Below are 18,151 nucleotides of genomic sequence, written 5' to 3'. Positions count from 1 at the left end.
AACCGAAGAAAACCCTGTGTAGTCCTCGCTCCAGATAACAAGATGCTTGACGACGCCGTTCTTAGTGCCTTTTTCGGGCCTGTTTTGCTGATATTCTTGAAGCAGCAGTACGACAACAACCTTGTTCTGCTAATGCTTCGTCTGTTGAGGAGGAGAAGGGAGGTAGAAGACCGTGCTGTGGCGAATGGAAACCAGTGAGTGCAACAAGTCCGACTGCTCTATCTCAGCCCGTTGCTATGCGCGCTATATACGTCATCGCGCCAGAAGGGCAAGGAAACGAGCATGTGCAGAAAGACTGGAATGAACTTAAAGAGGAATGAGTGTTTACAAGTGCGAGAAATTCTTTCATTCGGAATTAGAAACGGAATATTCCAGCCCCTTACATCGAATTGAATTTTCAATCGCATTGGCCATTTTCATTCCAAATTAGGTGTTTACAAGATCACTTTTAATAGGAATGAACTTTCATTATGAATGAAAAGGGAATTAAACTGTGCATGTAAACGCACTCATTGACCTTTGGCCACTGAAATCCAATCCACTAAATTCCAGTATGAAAATGCCAAGGCAGACACACAACACTCACAAATGCTCCTCTCTCCTTCTGTGGACTGCTGGCTAGAAGTTAACGATGTTTGCCAGCAACTGGAGGCTTAAATAAGCTTAGTTACTGGTAGTGAATATGAACACTACCATGGACATATTAAGAGAACCAGATACAGCGATGAACGCAGGACCCCGTTTATTACCATGAAAGTTGCTCAGTGGTGCATGAAGTCAAAATGGTTTAACTGTGACATATAAATTTACTTGGATGATCCAGGGATCACTTCTGCACTTTGCAGCCCATAAAGCATGCACATTAGTCTTACAGATAAAATGATTTAATCTTGCTGCTCTAAAAATGATCTATCACTGAAACCTACTTAGTTTCCATCAGTGAGGAAAAAAGTCTAGTTTCATTTCTGGGTCAGCGTTTGGGTTTGGTTATTGGTCAGGGTTGAGGTTAAGATTTAAATCTAGTACGCAGAAGCTCTAGAGATGCAGACATATAGACATCTGTTGAACATGTTTATAACCTGACAGCACAGCCACTGGACTCAAAGTGATATCTAAACCTACATACACAGTATATATATTTGTACATATCAACTTGGACATGAGCAGATATGCAGAGGACACAAGGTCAAAACAAAATGCTTGATCCTCTGGTGGCGTTTAAAGAAAACTGCTATTCTGAGAGCGGATGAAAATCTGCTTAGTTACACTTTATTTGAGAAGGCCAACTCTGAAACTCAGCCTACAATCAAAAGGCTTTACTGTGACAGTAAAAAGTCTTCTGAACATCAAGCACAACAGTGTGAAAGCATTTTATAGGATTTCAGTTCCCTGAAATAAAAACATGGTACTGCTGGCACACGAGGTTGTGGTCAGGGTTACGAAAATCTGTGACTCGGACCATCTGCTTTTTGTCACCTGATGGCTGAAAAACAACTGGACGAAACAAATGAAGTGTGACCAAATACTGTCTCTGGGACTGTATTTGTCCATAATGTGACTAATGATCACTAAAGCTGGATATCAGACCTCAAGACTTTTTGAGCAACAAACAAAATGTCAATAGCAACCAGCATTAAAAACTCATGACTGCAGCTGAGCTCCAATGATTTTATTGTGTCACCAAAACATTAACATAAATAAACATTTTGATTACAAGGTATAACGTAAAAACAAAACTGCAAAGCAGGAAGACAGAAACTATACATTTTTTCTAAACTGAGTCGTGACCAAAATCATATTTATTTTACTATTTAAAAAACAAAATGTGATAGACGTTAATATCTATGTAGCAAACAAGAAAGCACTAGAGAGCTAAAGTCATAGCTGAAAATATTAGCATCTTTGCACATTTAAAAAAAAAAAAAAAATCACTATTGTCTCTAAAATACATTTACATTTACTACAATTGTTTATTCCACTTCCAAAACTAAAGTAACTTTATTTTTTAATAAGAGCTCAGCATATCCTTTTACAGCATAAAATAAACAGAAATAGCATGGACAAAATTCTTGACACCTGACTTTAATAAATGCTGAGCACTTCCTTTAGGCTTCTCTGAGGTTCTTGCACATATTCAATGGCAATTTGGTCCACTCTGCTTTTGAAAACTGCTCCAGTTTTTTTCAGATTTGAAGAGCATAATCTTCCAACTTCTGTTTTCACATCTCCCCACAAGTGTTCAACAGGATCTGGATTTGGACTGTGGCCACTTTAGAGCAGCCCGGCATTTTCTTTTGAACCATTTCTGGCTGCTTTTTGATTTGCGTTTTGGGTCACTATCCTGGTGGAGGACCTATGACCTTCGACAAAGACATATCTTTTTGACACTGGGCGTAACGTTGCTCATCTCAGCCCAGTCGCCAGCAGAAAAGTTTGGCAGTGTGCATTGCTGCAAATCAATGATACATTACGTTTGACATTTGGCATAGTGGCGAGATGCCTGCCAAGCTGCAGACCAACAAGAACAAAACCAGTTGTTGCATTTCTAGCCACTTTGTAGCCATCAAACAACTCATTGCTGTGTTTCCACCGAAGATAGTGCCTTTTGTATCAAGACATCACTATGTTATATTCATGGATAGTGACACAAAAAGCAGTAAAATTGTTGTTTTAATTGGACATTGAAAAGCAGTTGTTCTTTACCGACATCACTGTTTCCAGCGGGCATTGTGCCACCAAAACTGTGTATTTCAAGCCAAACATTTTATTTTCCTAACCCTAGCCAAGTGTATTTTGTGCCTAAACCTAACCACACGTTAACCAGGCGTTGCTTATCTATACATACTATTATATTATAATATATATATATTATTTAAGTATATACCGAGACACTGGTATTTCAAACCAACCCTAATGATTATATGAATATCTTTAAGTTGCTTGCTTCTGTGTAATAACTGTACATTATGTATACTGTTGGGAAATATCTATATAAACAATTCAAAGTGGAAAGCAGGTTCATAGTCCAGCCCATGAAGTTTTATTTGATTGGTGGAAACTGAAACTTCATGGGCACAGTCTCGTTGCTGGAGTAACTCGGTTCGGGGGATGCTGGAGAGCAAACTGAGAGCACTTTGGAAGCAGGTGAGGAGGGGGAGATGGAGGAGGAGCTCACACTCTGTGGCATCGCCCAGAGGCAACACTGGCAGCCGAAATCTTGGATGAGCCTCAAGACGTCGTTACGGAAGCGCACACCCACCAGGGCGTACAGGATGGGGTTGAGGCAGCAGCGGGTGAATGCCAAAGTGCAGGTGATGTACTCCAGCAAGAGACCGCAGAACTGCCCTGCCATTTTAAGTGACAGCACCACCGTGTACGGCAGCTGGAACACCAGGAAAACCAGGACCAGAGCCACCATTAGCTTCAAGGTGCGCTGCCGGTGCCACTGCTTCCCCCGACGCTGTGTGTTCCCTTCCCACAGCACTTGAGCGATCGAAGAGTAGCATGTGACCATTACAAAGAAGGACAGGCAGAAGACAGCAATGATGCAACCATTGGTCGCCATTTTGACTCTTCCACTTGTCAGCATGCCGCAGTATGCATCACTGCCGGACCCTGACACCCCAGCGTAGAGGATTTCAGGCAGGCTGAGGAGCACCGCAACAAGCCACACACCCACAGCAGCGACTTTGCCAGCTGTTAGTATCTGACTGCGCAGCCTGAGCATCTCCTGGGCTCGTGCCACCACCATGTAGCGGTCAACGCTGATGCAGGCCAGCAGCAGGAGTCCACTGTAGGTGTTGATGGCGTAGCACGCACGTGTGGCTCTGCAGAGGGTGACAGAGAAGATCCAACCAAGCTGAGTGTCGACGGCCTGAAATGGGAGCGTGAGGAGTAGGAGAAGGTCAGCCAGCGCCAGGTGGAACAGGAAGACGTCAGTCATGGAGCGAAGACGGAGGCGGCGGTAGAGAGCAAAGGTGGCAATCACCAGGAAGTTTCCCACCACGCCCAACAGGAAGATCAGGCAGAACACACACGTCTGGAAGGTTTTGATGGTGAACTCCTGATCTCCAGCTTCACAAAAGTCAGAGTCCAAATCATCATAGTCTGAGATGTTACTTGTGTTAAAAAAAGAGTAGTTGAAATAATCACCAAAGTCGCCGTATTCATGGGTCCATGACTCCATGTCTGGTGGGGACAAAAACGAAGACTAGTGAGCAGTTTATCTTGCAATGAAAATGATTATTAAAAAGAAATCCCACTGTGACTAAAATATCAATGTCATCAATTTATGATTCTGAAAAGACACCTACGTTAAAGAAGAGTAAAATTACGAACATTTTAAGTTTAAAGAACTCCTACTGACTTTGCTAATCCCTGAACTTTGTTAGTAAAGTGTCTCTCAAACTATAACAACCTATGACCCTATTTACACAGAGATACTGTGATAGTGATGCAACGAAGACCCTTCATTACATTCACTTGTCTTTTTTTAACAGAACCAAACAACACTGGCATCATGCTGCCCCAGTGTGTGATTTCAGATAGCATGCTGGCATTGTGAAAGCGGAAGAGGTGTGACGAGCGTGACGTTTAACACAACCACAATGACATGTATTGTGCCATGACATACTCGTCAGGCACACTTTCTGAACAATAACAATGGAAATACAAATTCCCCTTTTTTACACAGCCTGTTCAAGGCAGGAATATCATGCTGTTATTCTGCCTTGCTGCTCTGTATGAAAGGTATGATCACAGAATGAAGGGACAGAGTTGTCTCACCTATACGCCGGCAGTGTAAGTACTAACACCGCTGGATTTACATGTAAAAGAGACTGTTGGTAGGACAGGACCACTGATGGGACTGGTGTGACATTTTGACGACATGTTATGTGTGCAATCCACCACCGAGAGATTTAAAAAGTAGCTGGTAGAATTTAGCAGCTAACTTACAGAGGAAAGAGAAGAAGATATCCACAAATTTGGGAAAACAAAGAGGTCAAGGAGCTCCTTAACATCCATGCAGAGGACGAGATCAACAGCAATATAAAAAGGACAGTAAATAATTGTTATTGCCATGTTATTCCATTGTTACTGTTTAGGAAGTGCTGCTGACGTGTATGTCATTTGTCACACAAGCGGCTGAAACTGTTACACATCACGCCTCCTTTGCTTCCGGGATGCTGGCATGCTGTCTGTAATCACTCACTGGGACAGCATCATGCAGCTGTTTGTTTCTGTGTAAAAATGCAAAGGTGGCGTAAAGAGGGGGCTTTGTAACGGCCCTGTCATTGGATCCCTATTATGTGGCGGATGATCTTGTCCTCTGTTTGGACGGTAAGGACCTCCCAGACCAATTTGCAGACAGTTTTGGTTGCTGTTCTTTTAGTTGGCTGCTAACTGCTTCTAACCGCTCTTTAAATCTCTGAGTGGTGGGTCGCACACCTTTTACACAGATGTTGATTTGGCTCAGTTACTACCTCTGCACTCTAGCTTAAAGAGGGAACAACTTTGCCCCCCCCATTCCATGTTCATTCCTTTTATAAAGGTGGAATTATGGCGCAACATTCCCGCCTAAAAAAGGCAAAACGTAAATTTGAATCCTATTTTAATGAACAGGGATTTAGTTTTAAAGTTCACTAATAATTTTGAGCTTTTGAAGAAGTCAGTTTGAGCCTGAAGACTGCACAATAAAAACTTTCTGAAACATGTCTTTGATGATTATGACTCAATCTGGGCTTCTACAAATGCCACAGTGAAACAGACTTGCGTGAGAACTAATCATTGTTTAAAAAAACTATGTTATGTTCTTATAGACACCTGGGTTGATTCTGAGCAGAATACTGTAGCTGGTGTCACGATATCAGGAAATACCAACATCTCCACAATCAGGCTGAAAGTGAGAGACCTGCAGCTATGTTCTTCAGTTTGACTAAGCGGTTGTGATATTTTAGTCATTTTGCTCTGGGTTGCGTGACACTGGCAGCAGGTCGTTGGCACAGGGGAAATCGTGGGCAGCTTCAGCGTCTACACATCAGTCAGTGTCGCGTGTTAACAGCCTTTATAGGCAGTTTCCAAAATCACCTTTTATCATTTCATCTTTCACTGTGTGGCTTCTCATACTGCTGAGGCTACTCACTACAGTTGATCATGCTCTTTATTAACATCTTCTTTTTATAACTTCTTTATCAGACGGTTGCATTAAGGACTTTAAACAGGTAAGAGAAACAATAAAAAAGGAGAAAATGTTTTTTAGACTTTAGTCTTTTGAGCAGAGCAGCAAAGGGATTATCTGATATGTCTTTATTTTCTTTTAGTTAAGAATTACTTTTACTGTGACCAGGAAATATCAGGTTCTCAAACACTGTTTACATTTTGGGTGTTCCTGACAAAAAGTGAGGTGCGAGACTATATCTGATTTAGTGTAATTGTAATTTTCGGCTCTTTAACGAGCAATAAAGAACGCAGCATTATTTAGTTTGCAATCAAATGGAGACTCAGCCAAAGCGGAAACTGCTGCAGGTTGCGTTGTTCTCCCTTAAGTAGATAAGACTAACTGACAAATTTAACAAAAAATATAGAACATTTGTCGGTATGTTGCTCGGGCAGCTAAAGGAAATGTCAGAGAATATGAATTTGAGTCATGGGACGGTTGCTTTCTGATGATGCGCAACCCAAACTGTCAGAAAGTTTTGATTCAAGTTACAGTTTGTAAACTGTGATGGTGATAAGCCTCTTTATCTGCTTGATGAGTCACAAGAAGGCGATATTTTTACAGTGCAATTTCATTATACAAATATACAAAAAGTCCTAGAATTGTAGTCCACAACTTTCTTATCTTGACCGGGTGTTCCCCTCTGAGTAACAGCTGCAGTTTGTGTTATACTGCATAATGCTGTCTCCTCAAATAAATTAAAAAAAAAAACACTGACCTATATAATATGGAAACACTTTTTCTGTTGACCTCTAAAATCAAATTTTGCATTTGACACCATAGATTTTAAAAACCTCCTCTTCAAAACTGCTAAAAGATCAGATGAGGATGGTTCAGAGGTTCCTGTAAATGTAGCCTTCTTGCAAATAGTAAAGGAGTGCCACTAGGATCAATACTTGGTCCATTACTATTTGCAATACCTATAAATAACAGCATTACTCCTATGTATTCTATTAAACCACTATTAAACCAATGATATGTTTTGTGCCACTGGTTCTCTTCCTGCTCAGGCTCTGACTCTTCATTCTCAATCTCAATCATAAGTGCTAAATACAAAAGTACAAAATAAATGGCATTCTCCACATTTATCTGTATCTCTGGCTATTCCAAAATTCTAACTTTGATTTCTAAAAAACAAAAATATAAACCATTCAATCATTCACAATTCAGCCGTTAATCCACTCTAACAGAATGATAGATTTGAAAGTTGTGCAAAACCATTGTTCATTTAACTGTTATTTTTGTACTTGACTATAGTGACATTGTGTACTTTCACACTCTTCTGTCTTCACTCCAGCTGTTAAATATAGTCTATTACTGTCAGTTTTATTACTGATGCAGAGTTTCGCACACAGAGTCTTTCACCATATCGCAATCTTGGACAATCATCACAGCGGCCTGTGGGCATGAAATGATAGAAATGACATTTTTAAGTCTAGTTATCAGATGTTTATAACTCTTCAATTTGACTCTTCTATTTTTGTGACTTTTCGATGGATCAAATATTTTTATTTTTTAATCATTCAAATCTTTTGCATAAATCTCCGTCGCAGTGGACAGCTCGAGAAATATAATGTCATGAAAATATGTCATTACAATAATAATATGACATTTTCTGATGCTGTGATTGTCGGGCAGCAGTATCTCTGGACTAAAAGGTTTTATAGCTGGAAGACCGTCCCGCGACAATTTGTCTTTCAATGTCCCAAAATATTTCTTGAACAGTCAGAACAAAGTCTGTCCTCAGTGTAAATAGGTTGTTTCTTTTTATTCTTTTAGGGTCTGATTGTTGGTTTTCAGACTGTGTTCATGTCTTACACTGGCTGTCTCAGGTTACGCTAAATCTTTTAGGATTTTATGATACCAGGTCTTTCTTGACAGATTTTGATTTCAATAAGCTCTGATATACATGATCAAATTATTATTTTAGATTTTATACCTAAAAACATTTGTTAGCAGTTGTCACTGTCACAGTATGAGCTCTGCTGTAAATATCATCTACAACTTTCCCTGATACTGTTTCATATTAACATAAAACAATCAGGATATAACTACGCCTTTGCAGTCAGTTTCAAAGTGAGATTACGTCTAGCAGCCTTGGTTTTTGTCATATGGTTTGAGTGGGCAGCAGTTATATTTTTGAATCATTTTTCATCATTGTGTGTGACACTGGTGTCAGGTTGTTGGCATGTGGAAAACCATGAGCAGCTTCAAGATCAGCGGCATCACATGCCACTACAGTCAGTTGTTTCATTTCTTCTTTTACTGTTGCAGCTGGGTAAATGATAAATTTATTTTTACCCTTGTTAAATACATGGGGTTTGCCAGAGAGATTACGAGTAAATAATCTCCCTTTAAATTCCCTGTAGTAGAATTTATGGAAAATTCATGAATTTGACATTTTATAAACTTGTAAAAGGAAAGAAGGGATGTCAAGATTTTTTGTATGAAAATAACTCATATGAATATGAGTCATATGTGGGGTTTTTGTGTGATCAACCACAACCACAGTGCAAGAAATTTTAGCATCTTACATTGTCCTGCAGTGACAAGAACTAATTTCATGACTTGATATCAGTGAGCAATGTTGAAATAATCAGCTGATTACATGCCGATGCAGATTAAAGTGAAGCTGTTACATGTAAGTTGAGTCATGTTTATCAAAAAGAACATTTTAAATACAGTACATTTTTGCATTAATAGAAAAATACATTTTATTCTTTTCTATTAATCCTGCTTAAACACTTTTAAACATAATTAAACTCTTTATTGCACTCAGTGTATCTGCCACTCCAGAAACATTCATTCAATCACTTTTTTTTTTTTTTTATCTTTATTGCTATTTCAAAACTGACAGATTTTCTAAAGTGGTCTTACCTGTGCTGTTTGAGATGTTACGCATGTCACAAGTCGTCCTACTGTGTCTGAGGGAGAAGTCTGAAAAGCTGGCTCTCTTAAAAACAAGCCTGCGGGCTAAACCATAACCACCTCCAGCCAATGAAACCAGTTCTGTGTTTTGCTGACCTTGCCATACCCCCCCGGGCTGGATGTTTGTCACCAGGAGTCACTGCGGGAGCATGAAGCATTGGTGATGTGTTTGTAGATCTGTCATATCTCTGAGACTGACTCTGTGGGTTGCTTAAGATCTGTCTTTTAAAGTATGACTTGCATCCTGATCTGCAAAATCTTCTTGTTGCCTGTCAACAGATGTTAATCATCTGTGTAACCTTCCTGTTTGCATCTCTCACTGCAGCTGCACAAAGATTTGTGTAATTATAACCTGTATTATGAAGATACTGTAGGTGTTAAATCCACAATCGCATCTTTGATATACTGTATATTTGATTAAGATTTCGCTTTGACAAATCCTGTCCTAACAAGAGGAGACAAAATTCAGTGAAAGACAGAACAGTGCAGAGAACGTGCTCACAGTATCAAGCTGTAGGTTGAACAGGCGGATAAAACGTGCACAAACATTTCAGGGTGTGACTCCTGATGAGACTTAAATCAGTTCACAACAACAATCAAAACTGAACTTGTATTTTACATTTAGTTAAGCTTTATTTATTTAGGATATCTCAATGAGATCAAGCTCTTTTTTCCCCCGTTAAAGGGTTTTTTGGGGGGAGTTTTTCCTTATCCGCTGCAAGGGTCCTAAGGACAGAAGGATGTCGTATGCTGTAAAGCATTTGTGATATTGGGCTTTAGAAATAAAATTGATTGATTGATTGATTGATTGATTGATTGATTGATTGAAGACTAAACTGACCAAGAATTACACCAGGGGTGCAACTATTAGTTGTTTTCATTATTAATTAATTTGAAATTATTTTTAGCAATTAATTAAAACATTGTTAGGTCTCAAAATGTCCTGTTTTGTCAGAATAGAGTAAATAGTTGGGGACCTAATATAGATCCTTGTGGGACTCCTTAATGAATCAACTGAAAGACAATGTTAGCGACCAAAATGCTGCACTTATCATGCATCCATTAGCTAAACCAGCTTATCAGCTAACATTCAGTGCAGGGCAAGGTACACCCTGGACAGGTACCCAGTCAATCAGAGGGACACACATAAAAATGAAGCCATAATATCCCAATACGGCTGCTGCCATCTTGCGCTGGTGACGTCATTTGAAGGTAGAGTCTGTGCAGTAAAGACCTCAGCGATGTCAAGTTCCCGCTCAAGCACCTATCCAACCTATCGCTAGCAGTGCCATTGATCACAAGCACACTAACTGCATACATAGCTTTAAATCAGACATCAGACATCTGAAAAACGAACACTTGAACACAGCAGCGTGATAAGACCTAAAATGACAGAAACCATCTTTGGGAAAAATATATTTGACGTGTACTTTGAGTTTTTATTCGTCCCATGTCCCATCTGCTAACATGGAGGGACAGGCTTTATCACCTATACTGCTGCCAGCCACCAGGGGGCGATTGAGAAGTTTTGGCTTCACTTATGGGGAGCTGTCATGTGGTCCATCTCTAAGTACAGTCTATGGGTCAAATTCACACCTCAAGGCAATTTTAGGTCGCAATTTACCAAACTAGCATATCTTTGGACTGGGGGAGAAAACCCAAGTTTGAACCCAGAGGCCTCTTACTGTGAAAGTATGGTGCTAACCACTGTACCACTGTGCCACCCTGTTTCGTTTAAGGGTATCAAAAGACTCGGACAAGTATTCAAGAGCACTGCACAGTGCTGCTTCTTATTTGCACTGCAGAAACTCCTGTTAAAGGTGAAATTAATCATTCAGTTCATGTTCCAGAAAATATTATTTTAATGAAATAATCGTAAATATACCCAAAATTGTTAAATTACAAATTAAATTAAATTACAGTGGGTGGGGGATATTAGCTTATATTTTGTCTGCTTCTAAAGGGACCAAATGAAATGAGTCTGTGCATGTGTGTGTGCAGGAGGTGAAAGCGTGGGTCTGAATTTGCCCAAGTGCCCGATTAACCCCGCTGCACTAATTCAAACTGCAAACATGCAACCTGATCGCTGCAGAGACGTTAATGAGGATGAGCATCTAACCACAGTGTTCGCCTCAGACGTTGGCACCAGACCCTGAGAAAAATACAATAGGTTGATGTGAATTGTTTCTGCTTGTGGGAACTGTTTGGCATGTTGACAGCTGGGCTGAGATGTTGACAGTTCTTGATCCACAGTGTGGTTTTTGTTATTCTGTGATTTCGACCCTGCTTGCTTGTTTGTATATGCGGTTCTTGTAAACTGATGTGAAACTGGTGACCTAGTATTCAACCTGTGAACACAACATCCAGGTTGTGCTCAGTGATTGGCTCCTTGGCATGATGGCTACTTTTTTCTAAAATGATTCACCTCCCATACACATCCAGCTTTTTTATTTCACTTAAAACTACATTGTTTTTCAAAATCAGTGACTAAAAATGCACTGAATTTAGCAAATAATTGTTCCCGTGAGCTTCAAACAACAACTTACTTATTACCAATGAGACCATATATTTTTCTTTTAAATTTTGTTGACATTAAGATGTTTATCCATTCCAGCATATTGTGTAAATGGTTTCTAAGTTAAATATGATGTGTTGGGTTTTTTTGTTTTTTTTTTACAGTTCAAGACAGATCATCTGTACATTTTCTATAAATGACTAATATGTCATTATACAACAGTTAGTTCCGGCCCTGCAATCTGATTGGTCGAGACAGTAAAACCGTGATGATATTGGAGTACAACATCACGGTTATTTCACTGTGTATGTATCACTCCGCCTCACAGCTGATTGCAATCAACAATCAAATCAAAACTGACGGTCAGTGTCAGTTAGGTCAGCAGTTGCGTTGTAGGCTAATTAATTCATCCACTGTCAAACAGCCAAAAATATGGATTTATTTCCTAAAATATGTTTTGAATTGAACTATGAATGGTCATCAGAGGAAGATGAGGGAGAGGAGAAGCTGAATCCATCTGAGCACACATCCAGGTTTGTCAGTGTTTCATCAGTGGAGCTCAATGACTTGGAGAAAAGCAACATACTATCAGATCAGAAGGCAGAGTCGGCTGTGCCTGTGAAGCAACAGTCCACCATGCAGTCACCACAGACTTATTTCACCGGCTGCACAATTAATGGAAACGTGCAGATAAATGTGTTTAAAGAGTAAGTGCCTGGCGCACCATGTCTGCGTTACATAGCAACGGTGACAGCGGAGTCCTGAGGGAACTATTTTTGTTGGCGGAAGACAAATAAAATGCTTAAATGATCTATTTTGTCCTCATTTTTCAACATTTCTTAATCAGCCTTGCTTATTTAACTGTTGAACTGCGGCCTCGTGCCTACGACCGAATCACAGCCGTGACGATATCACAGTACAACATCACTCCCTCTCGTGTGATATTGCTTAATTATTAAGAGCAACAGTTGCATTTTGATAAGCCGTCTGGTCTGCAGTCATGAATTAAAAGGGTTTTGCATTATGCAGTTGTAAATGTTACTAAGTTGTTAAAAGTCGTACTTGTTAAATGGCTCACGTTATTTATGAAGCATTAAAAATTGTTTACTAACCATTAACAAGGTCATCAGTTAGAACTAATAAACTTGTCATAAAGTTATCAGAAACTGGCAGCGACGTTTTAATTCATAATGAGCGAGTACGCCTAAAATCTCAAATGTTGTAAGTATGTTTACAAGGGCATTTATTAAAAAAAATTATCAGTTTAATCTTGACCTCATTTTAATTCTGTATTCACTCTCTAATTTTATTTATTTATTTTTTTGTTTATTGATGTTTAACTTTCTGTGTAATTCTGATTAAGAAGCTGCATTTTGTTCTTCATATTTTACATTTTAATATATTTTGTGGTCTCATATTATAAACATTAAAACATATAATCAGTAACATCTTATTATGTAATGTGTTACATAATTTCACAGCATTAGCATGTCTCCAAAAATTCTTTAGTACTAGTACTCATAGTGGTAGGAAGTGCGAAAATTCACAATTTAAGGTACAGTATTTTTATCGTTGCTTAATGACAATAAATGCTCATTTCAGAAATCCTAAGGGTAACATGTTCAAAAGTCTTATTTTGTCCATTCATCCGTGAAAATTTAAATTGAATTTAAACATTTCCAACAGTGTCGAGAAAGACTGAACATTTTAAATTTCCTAAAGGTGGAATTTATGATTGAGATGTTTTACTGAATTGCCTCAGACTTTAGAGGTGTGCATAGTGAAACCACTGACCGCATAACTGCTTTATTGTACATTAATTCCCACAGCAAATTCCCCATTCAATATTAAATACAGAATAACAACATTTATGACAGGGTTACAGTTTAATGTGTTTTGAATATTGCCACAGAACATGTCATCAGAATTGCATTATGTACCATGCATATTATATTAAACCACTTTAGTTAGTATGCAACTAGGTTTAATATCTATATTATGTTTTTATCAACTACTGTAATACAGTACAGTAAAATAAACAAATCTAATTACATAATTATTTAAATAAAACATTAAGTTTAATGCTAATTGCAGATATTTTTAACAGGTAAAAAAGTTTAATTGTCCTGCATATTACAGGGGAAAAAGAACAGAGTATGGGCTGTTTGCAGAACTGAATAAAAAACAGTCAGACTTTTTCCCAAGCATTTAAAGGTACAACATATACTTAGATTATTATTAAATTATTGTTTATTTTAGCGTATTGTGTTTAAAAAAAAGTCTTCCAGAAGCTTCAGTTTTTCCTCATGACACCTGCTTCAGTGCACTACGAGCATTAAATGTGATAACTGACAGACTGACAGGTTTTACAATCTGAATTCGTCGTTAGAAAGCAACTTATCAGTGAGTTTGAGCTTCCTTCAGTCTGACTGTGAATCTGGAAACAGAGCATGTGAAGGTGTGAGGACAGAGCGGTGGGCAGAGATGGTTAGAAATGAAATGAGTATCATATTCAGTGGAGTGGGTGACAGCATTACTGAGAACAAAATGACAAATATGAATGACCAGCTGCTCGTTGTTACCACTGGAGGGCAGATTGAACCCAGCTTTAGGGGTCATTTCAGCACCAGCACACAGCAAACATGTACAGAACACCACTGCTTCGTCTTGGAGTGACTGTTAATTAAATATTAATTTACAACTCAAAAAGTGTTGTACTGTGGAGCTGCTCTTTATTTACACTGTTTGTGGGCTGAGCTGCTGTTCTGTGCGCTGCGCAGAAATCCTGAGACGGCCGAGTTGTTGATAGTGATCTCGTTTTGGAGAAGTGCTCTGAGGAAGTGCGTTTATAAAAACATCTGTATTCATGAAGGTCTGAGGAATTGGTAGAGCGGGGTGTACGGCAGATTCAGGAACTGATGCCAATACATCACACATTTTGTTTTTTAATTTTAATCTAGTTTTATTTTTTTCATTGAACAAAAGAAGCCAAAGTTCTCAAATATTAAATGTTGCACAAATACAAGTAGCCTCACTGTACAAGAACTTTGAATACATAGAAAGTATAATATAAAAGTATTTATTTGGATTCTCGTCCACTGATTGGTTAGTTTTTCTGCTCAGTGTGCTTCTTGTTGTCATTTATTTTTTGTTGGAATTTTTGAATTATGTTAGGTTTTCCTAGTTTTTCTTTTTCTTATGTTTTGTTATTTTCCTTTATTTAAGGGGAGGGTGTCTTACATACAACTGTGGCTTCTTGAACTCTCCTGACACATTTAATATCTGGATTTAATGATCTCGATTTTGTGCAGTTTAATGGGTCTCCAAAAAAATTAAATAAGTACATTTTTGTATAAATTTGACCCGATATTTAATAGCATTTTTGTACTTGACAGTTTTGCCAGTTGTGCTGAGGCTCTAAACCCGCCCTAATAATCAGACCTTAACATAGAGCTGAGCAATATATTGATATCATATTGATATTGTACCAATATTGTGAGCTCATCTAAAACTGCTGCCAGAATCTTGAATCTGATCCTCAGGTGCATCTTTTCTTGTTGTTCCTGGGTCGAGATCGATCCATAAACGTGATAAAGCCTTTGCAGTCGGAGCTCCACAACTTTGTAATTGCATGCTTGAGGAGATCAGGGCTGCAAACTCAGTTTTGTCTTTTAAATCACCCAATTCTTTGAAATTGCCTTTCAGTGATTTTATCTGCTTTATTATTGAGTGTTCTACTTGCTTATGTTTCTATTGCTTTTAGCTTGTTTTACTCACTTTGTGTTTTATTCGGTTTTGTAAAGCACTCTGTGACTGTTATTTGAAAAGTGCTATTTAAGTTTATTATTATTATAATTATTATATGAGCCTAAATATTGTCTTAGATTTTGGACATTATAACATCATAGGTGTTGGCAGCCTGCTCTTATTCTAAAGTTGTCAAATACCACCGCTTTGTCACTGATTTCAACACCTGACGCTCAAACCCACTATTCATGGCAAAATGATACGCTGACAGGCGGCATCAGTTTGTAATGCGGCCAGACGTAGCCTTCCACAGTGGTATGATATGCCACTGGACGTCATCAGGTTGCAACACTACCGGTAAAAATGGGTCAAAGATCATGGGTCCAACTAACCCCAGACTTTCACTCAGGAGCCCAGTGTTTGCTTCCTGTATGAACGTAGCACCAAACCATGATGTTTGTTGTTGCTGTCTAACCCTAACCATGTTCTTTTGCTGACGTGGCCTCCTGAACGTCAACAGCAGACACAGGAGGATATCTAGCACGTAGTACGTAGGCATGAAGGGTCATTGACAAAGCAGCGATATGTGACGACTCAGGATGAGAACGTGTCAGTGTTGTATTTTCCTGGGTTTTAAAGGCTGCATTATAGTAAAGTGATGTCATTTCCTGAACTTACCAAACTGCTCTAGCTGTTCTGTTATTTGCCTTTACCCACTCAGTCACTGTATCCACATTGTTGATGATCATTTATTGAAAACTCACTGTGTAAATATTTTGTGAAAGAACCAATAGCCAATAGTCCTCAAGTCAGACCTCTTGAGAGGACGTAGCAACAGTAATTTCAAGAACTTTCTGTTTTAGCATTAGTACAACATTCACATCTTTACCTTGGACAGATCCCTGACAGGTTAAGTAAGGATAATACCTACCTCCTAAAGATCTTGCTGACAGCAAGTAAAAAGGTTACAACAAAATACAGGCTCCAGAAAAACTGTCCTACTGCTGGCCTTTGTGTCAGAATAGGTAAACACACACACACATGACCTACTTCATATAACTTCAAAAAGAACTGGGAGGAAAACAGTGGAGAAAGTGGTGTTCTTACTAATCCAGCCAACAAGACAGATTTCTCATAATTACGGTGAGATATCGGAATTAAAATGATGAAAATATGCCTTGACTTTGTAATAATCACGTTTGCTTATTTTGCGTTTCAATCTCTATTTGTTTTTTTATTTTCTGCTTATTGTCACTGTAATGTAAAAACAATTTAATTGGACTGTCACACTCTGATGCCCTCAAAAACCTTACTGTTATGATTAAGGGTAAATATTCTACTTTTGATAAGATATAGGGACATTTTATGACATTTCTAGAGGGGGAGAAGTCTACAGAAGTCTACTTGTCTTAATCTCTTGAATGCAACATAATTATGCACATTTTCTTTCCTCTTTCTTTCCTGCAGACTGTTGATACTTGTACAGGTAGCATTTCTGATTGTTTATTTTGAACCTTTGAAAAGTACTCATTGTATTACCCTGACGTAGCAGTTGATATTAAGATGATGCCTGACTGTGAATGTTATATTCCGTACCTTCGTCCTTGTTTTTCTGTTGTTGTTTTTGATGTAATATTTGAAGTATAATAAAAATCCAATAAACACACTTGTTTAAAAAAAATCAGAAATAAAAAGTAAAAATTTAAGAAGGTTTCTATCTCAGTACAGCACACGTATACTCGCAGCAGCGTCGTCTGTAGTGGTTTATTTAATGTGTGAACATGTTACCTGTAGTATGTGTCGAGTTGTTTTGTAATCTCACTCGTGTGTTATGAGTCATTCTGTCTGTTGTCGCTCAGGACCAGCAGAGGAAATGAGTTTTTGAGGTGTTATTTGTGCTTATTATCTGATTGTAACAGGAAGTTCTGATGACTGGATTCAGATACATGTCTAACACACTGGAAGATGTTTATGGTAAAAGTATATCAATATAAAGACTATAATAAAGCAGATGATATTAAAGGAAACCTTCATACAAAGAACTGTGTTTGTCCTGATTTCTTAAACAGTGTCATAAAATACAAATCACACAATATTTTGCCTCCTACAAACAAAAACAAAAATCAATGTACATTTTTACAGCTTTGGGATGTCATGATCTTACTACTATAGAAATGCAAAACTGAAAAAGCTCACTAACACTTTTGTATTTCAGTTCTACGATTTACCACATCTCCTCCATACAACAACAGCAGTCTGTCTAGTGGTTGCAACACATCCTTGATTTGCTTTTCTGAATTCCAAAAATGTCCCTAATGTCTTTCAACGTGCAGCAAACCCGCCAAAGCCAGAGGAGTTTCCTGTCTCCACGAGCTGAGGTGTAGACAGTAGCCATTACAAAATACTCTGACATCCTGCACATTAAAAACCACAAAGCAAAGGAAGTTGTTGCTGTTTATACATAGCAGCTGGCGTGTCAGAGGCAAGTGCACACTCCTGTATTTTAACTTACTTTTACATCACTTTTTATCCAAAATAAAACAGAAATCAATTTGGGTGTTTATTGCACAAAATACAGAGGACTTGTTGGGTCATTACTGCTGCCATACACACCTTTGAGCTTTCTGTGAGCCCTCTGAGACAGTGTTCATGTGTTTTGGGAGGTTTGCCTATCTTTCATGCTGCACCAGCTTCCTGATTCCAGCCCTGTCTCTGTCAAGGCAGCCACGCTCCCTGCCGCTAAA

At 38.6% G+C, this 18,151-nt stretch overlaps 2 protein-coding genes across 3 annotated transcripts in view; both read right to left on the bottom strand.

The window, feature by feature from the left end:
- The window catches only part of fmnl1b (formin-like 1b), a 90,476-nt gene that overhangs the window by 59,153 nt on the left and 13,172 nt on the right, over window positions 1-18,151 (bottom strand). The window lies entirely within an intron of this gene.
- ccr10 (chemokine (C-C motif) receptor 10) lies at window positions 1,665-9,330 on the bottom strand. The gene is made up of 2 exons (XM_049563378.1): window positions 9,095-9,330; window positions 1,665-4,188 (listed from the first exon to the last, which is right to left on the bottom strand). Exons 1-2 carry the CDS (start codon window positions 9,117-9,119, stop codon window positions 3,041-3,043), a joined length of 1,173 nt encoding a protein of 390 aa, XP_049419335.1. The 5' UTR covers window positions 9,120-9,330; the 3' UTR covers window positions 1,665-3,040.

Source organism: Epinephelus fuscoguttatus, linkage group LG20 (assembly GCF_011397635.1).
Source record: "Epinephelus fuscoguttatus linkage group LG20, E.fuscoguttatus.final_Chr_v1".
Taxonomy (NCBI): Eukaryota; Metazoa; Chordata; class Actinopteri; order Perciformes; family Serranidae; genus Epinephelus; species Epinephelus fuscoguttatus.
The sequence above is the reverse complement of the archived record's forward strand: the minus strand, read 5'-3'. Positions and strand labels throughout refer to the sequence as shown.

What these genes read in the sequence shown, in the direction of transcription:
- ccr10 (XM_049563378.1), bottom strand. Translation starts at nt 9,119, where the DNA reads ATGCGTAACATCTCAAACAGCACAG. An exon ending in TAACATCTCAAACAGCACAG is followed by an intron (nt 4,189 to 9,094) that starts GTAAGACCACTT and finishes TGTCCCCACCAG; the next exon opens with ACATGGAGTCATGGACCCAT.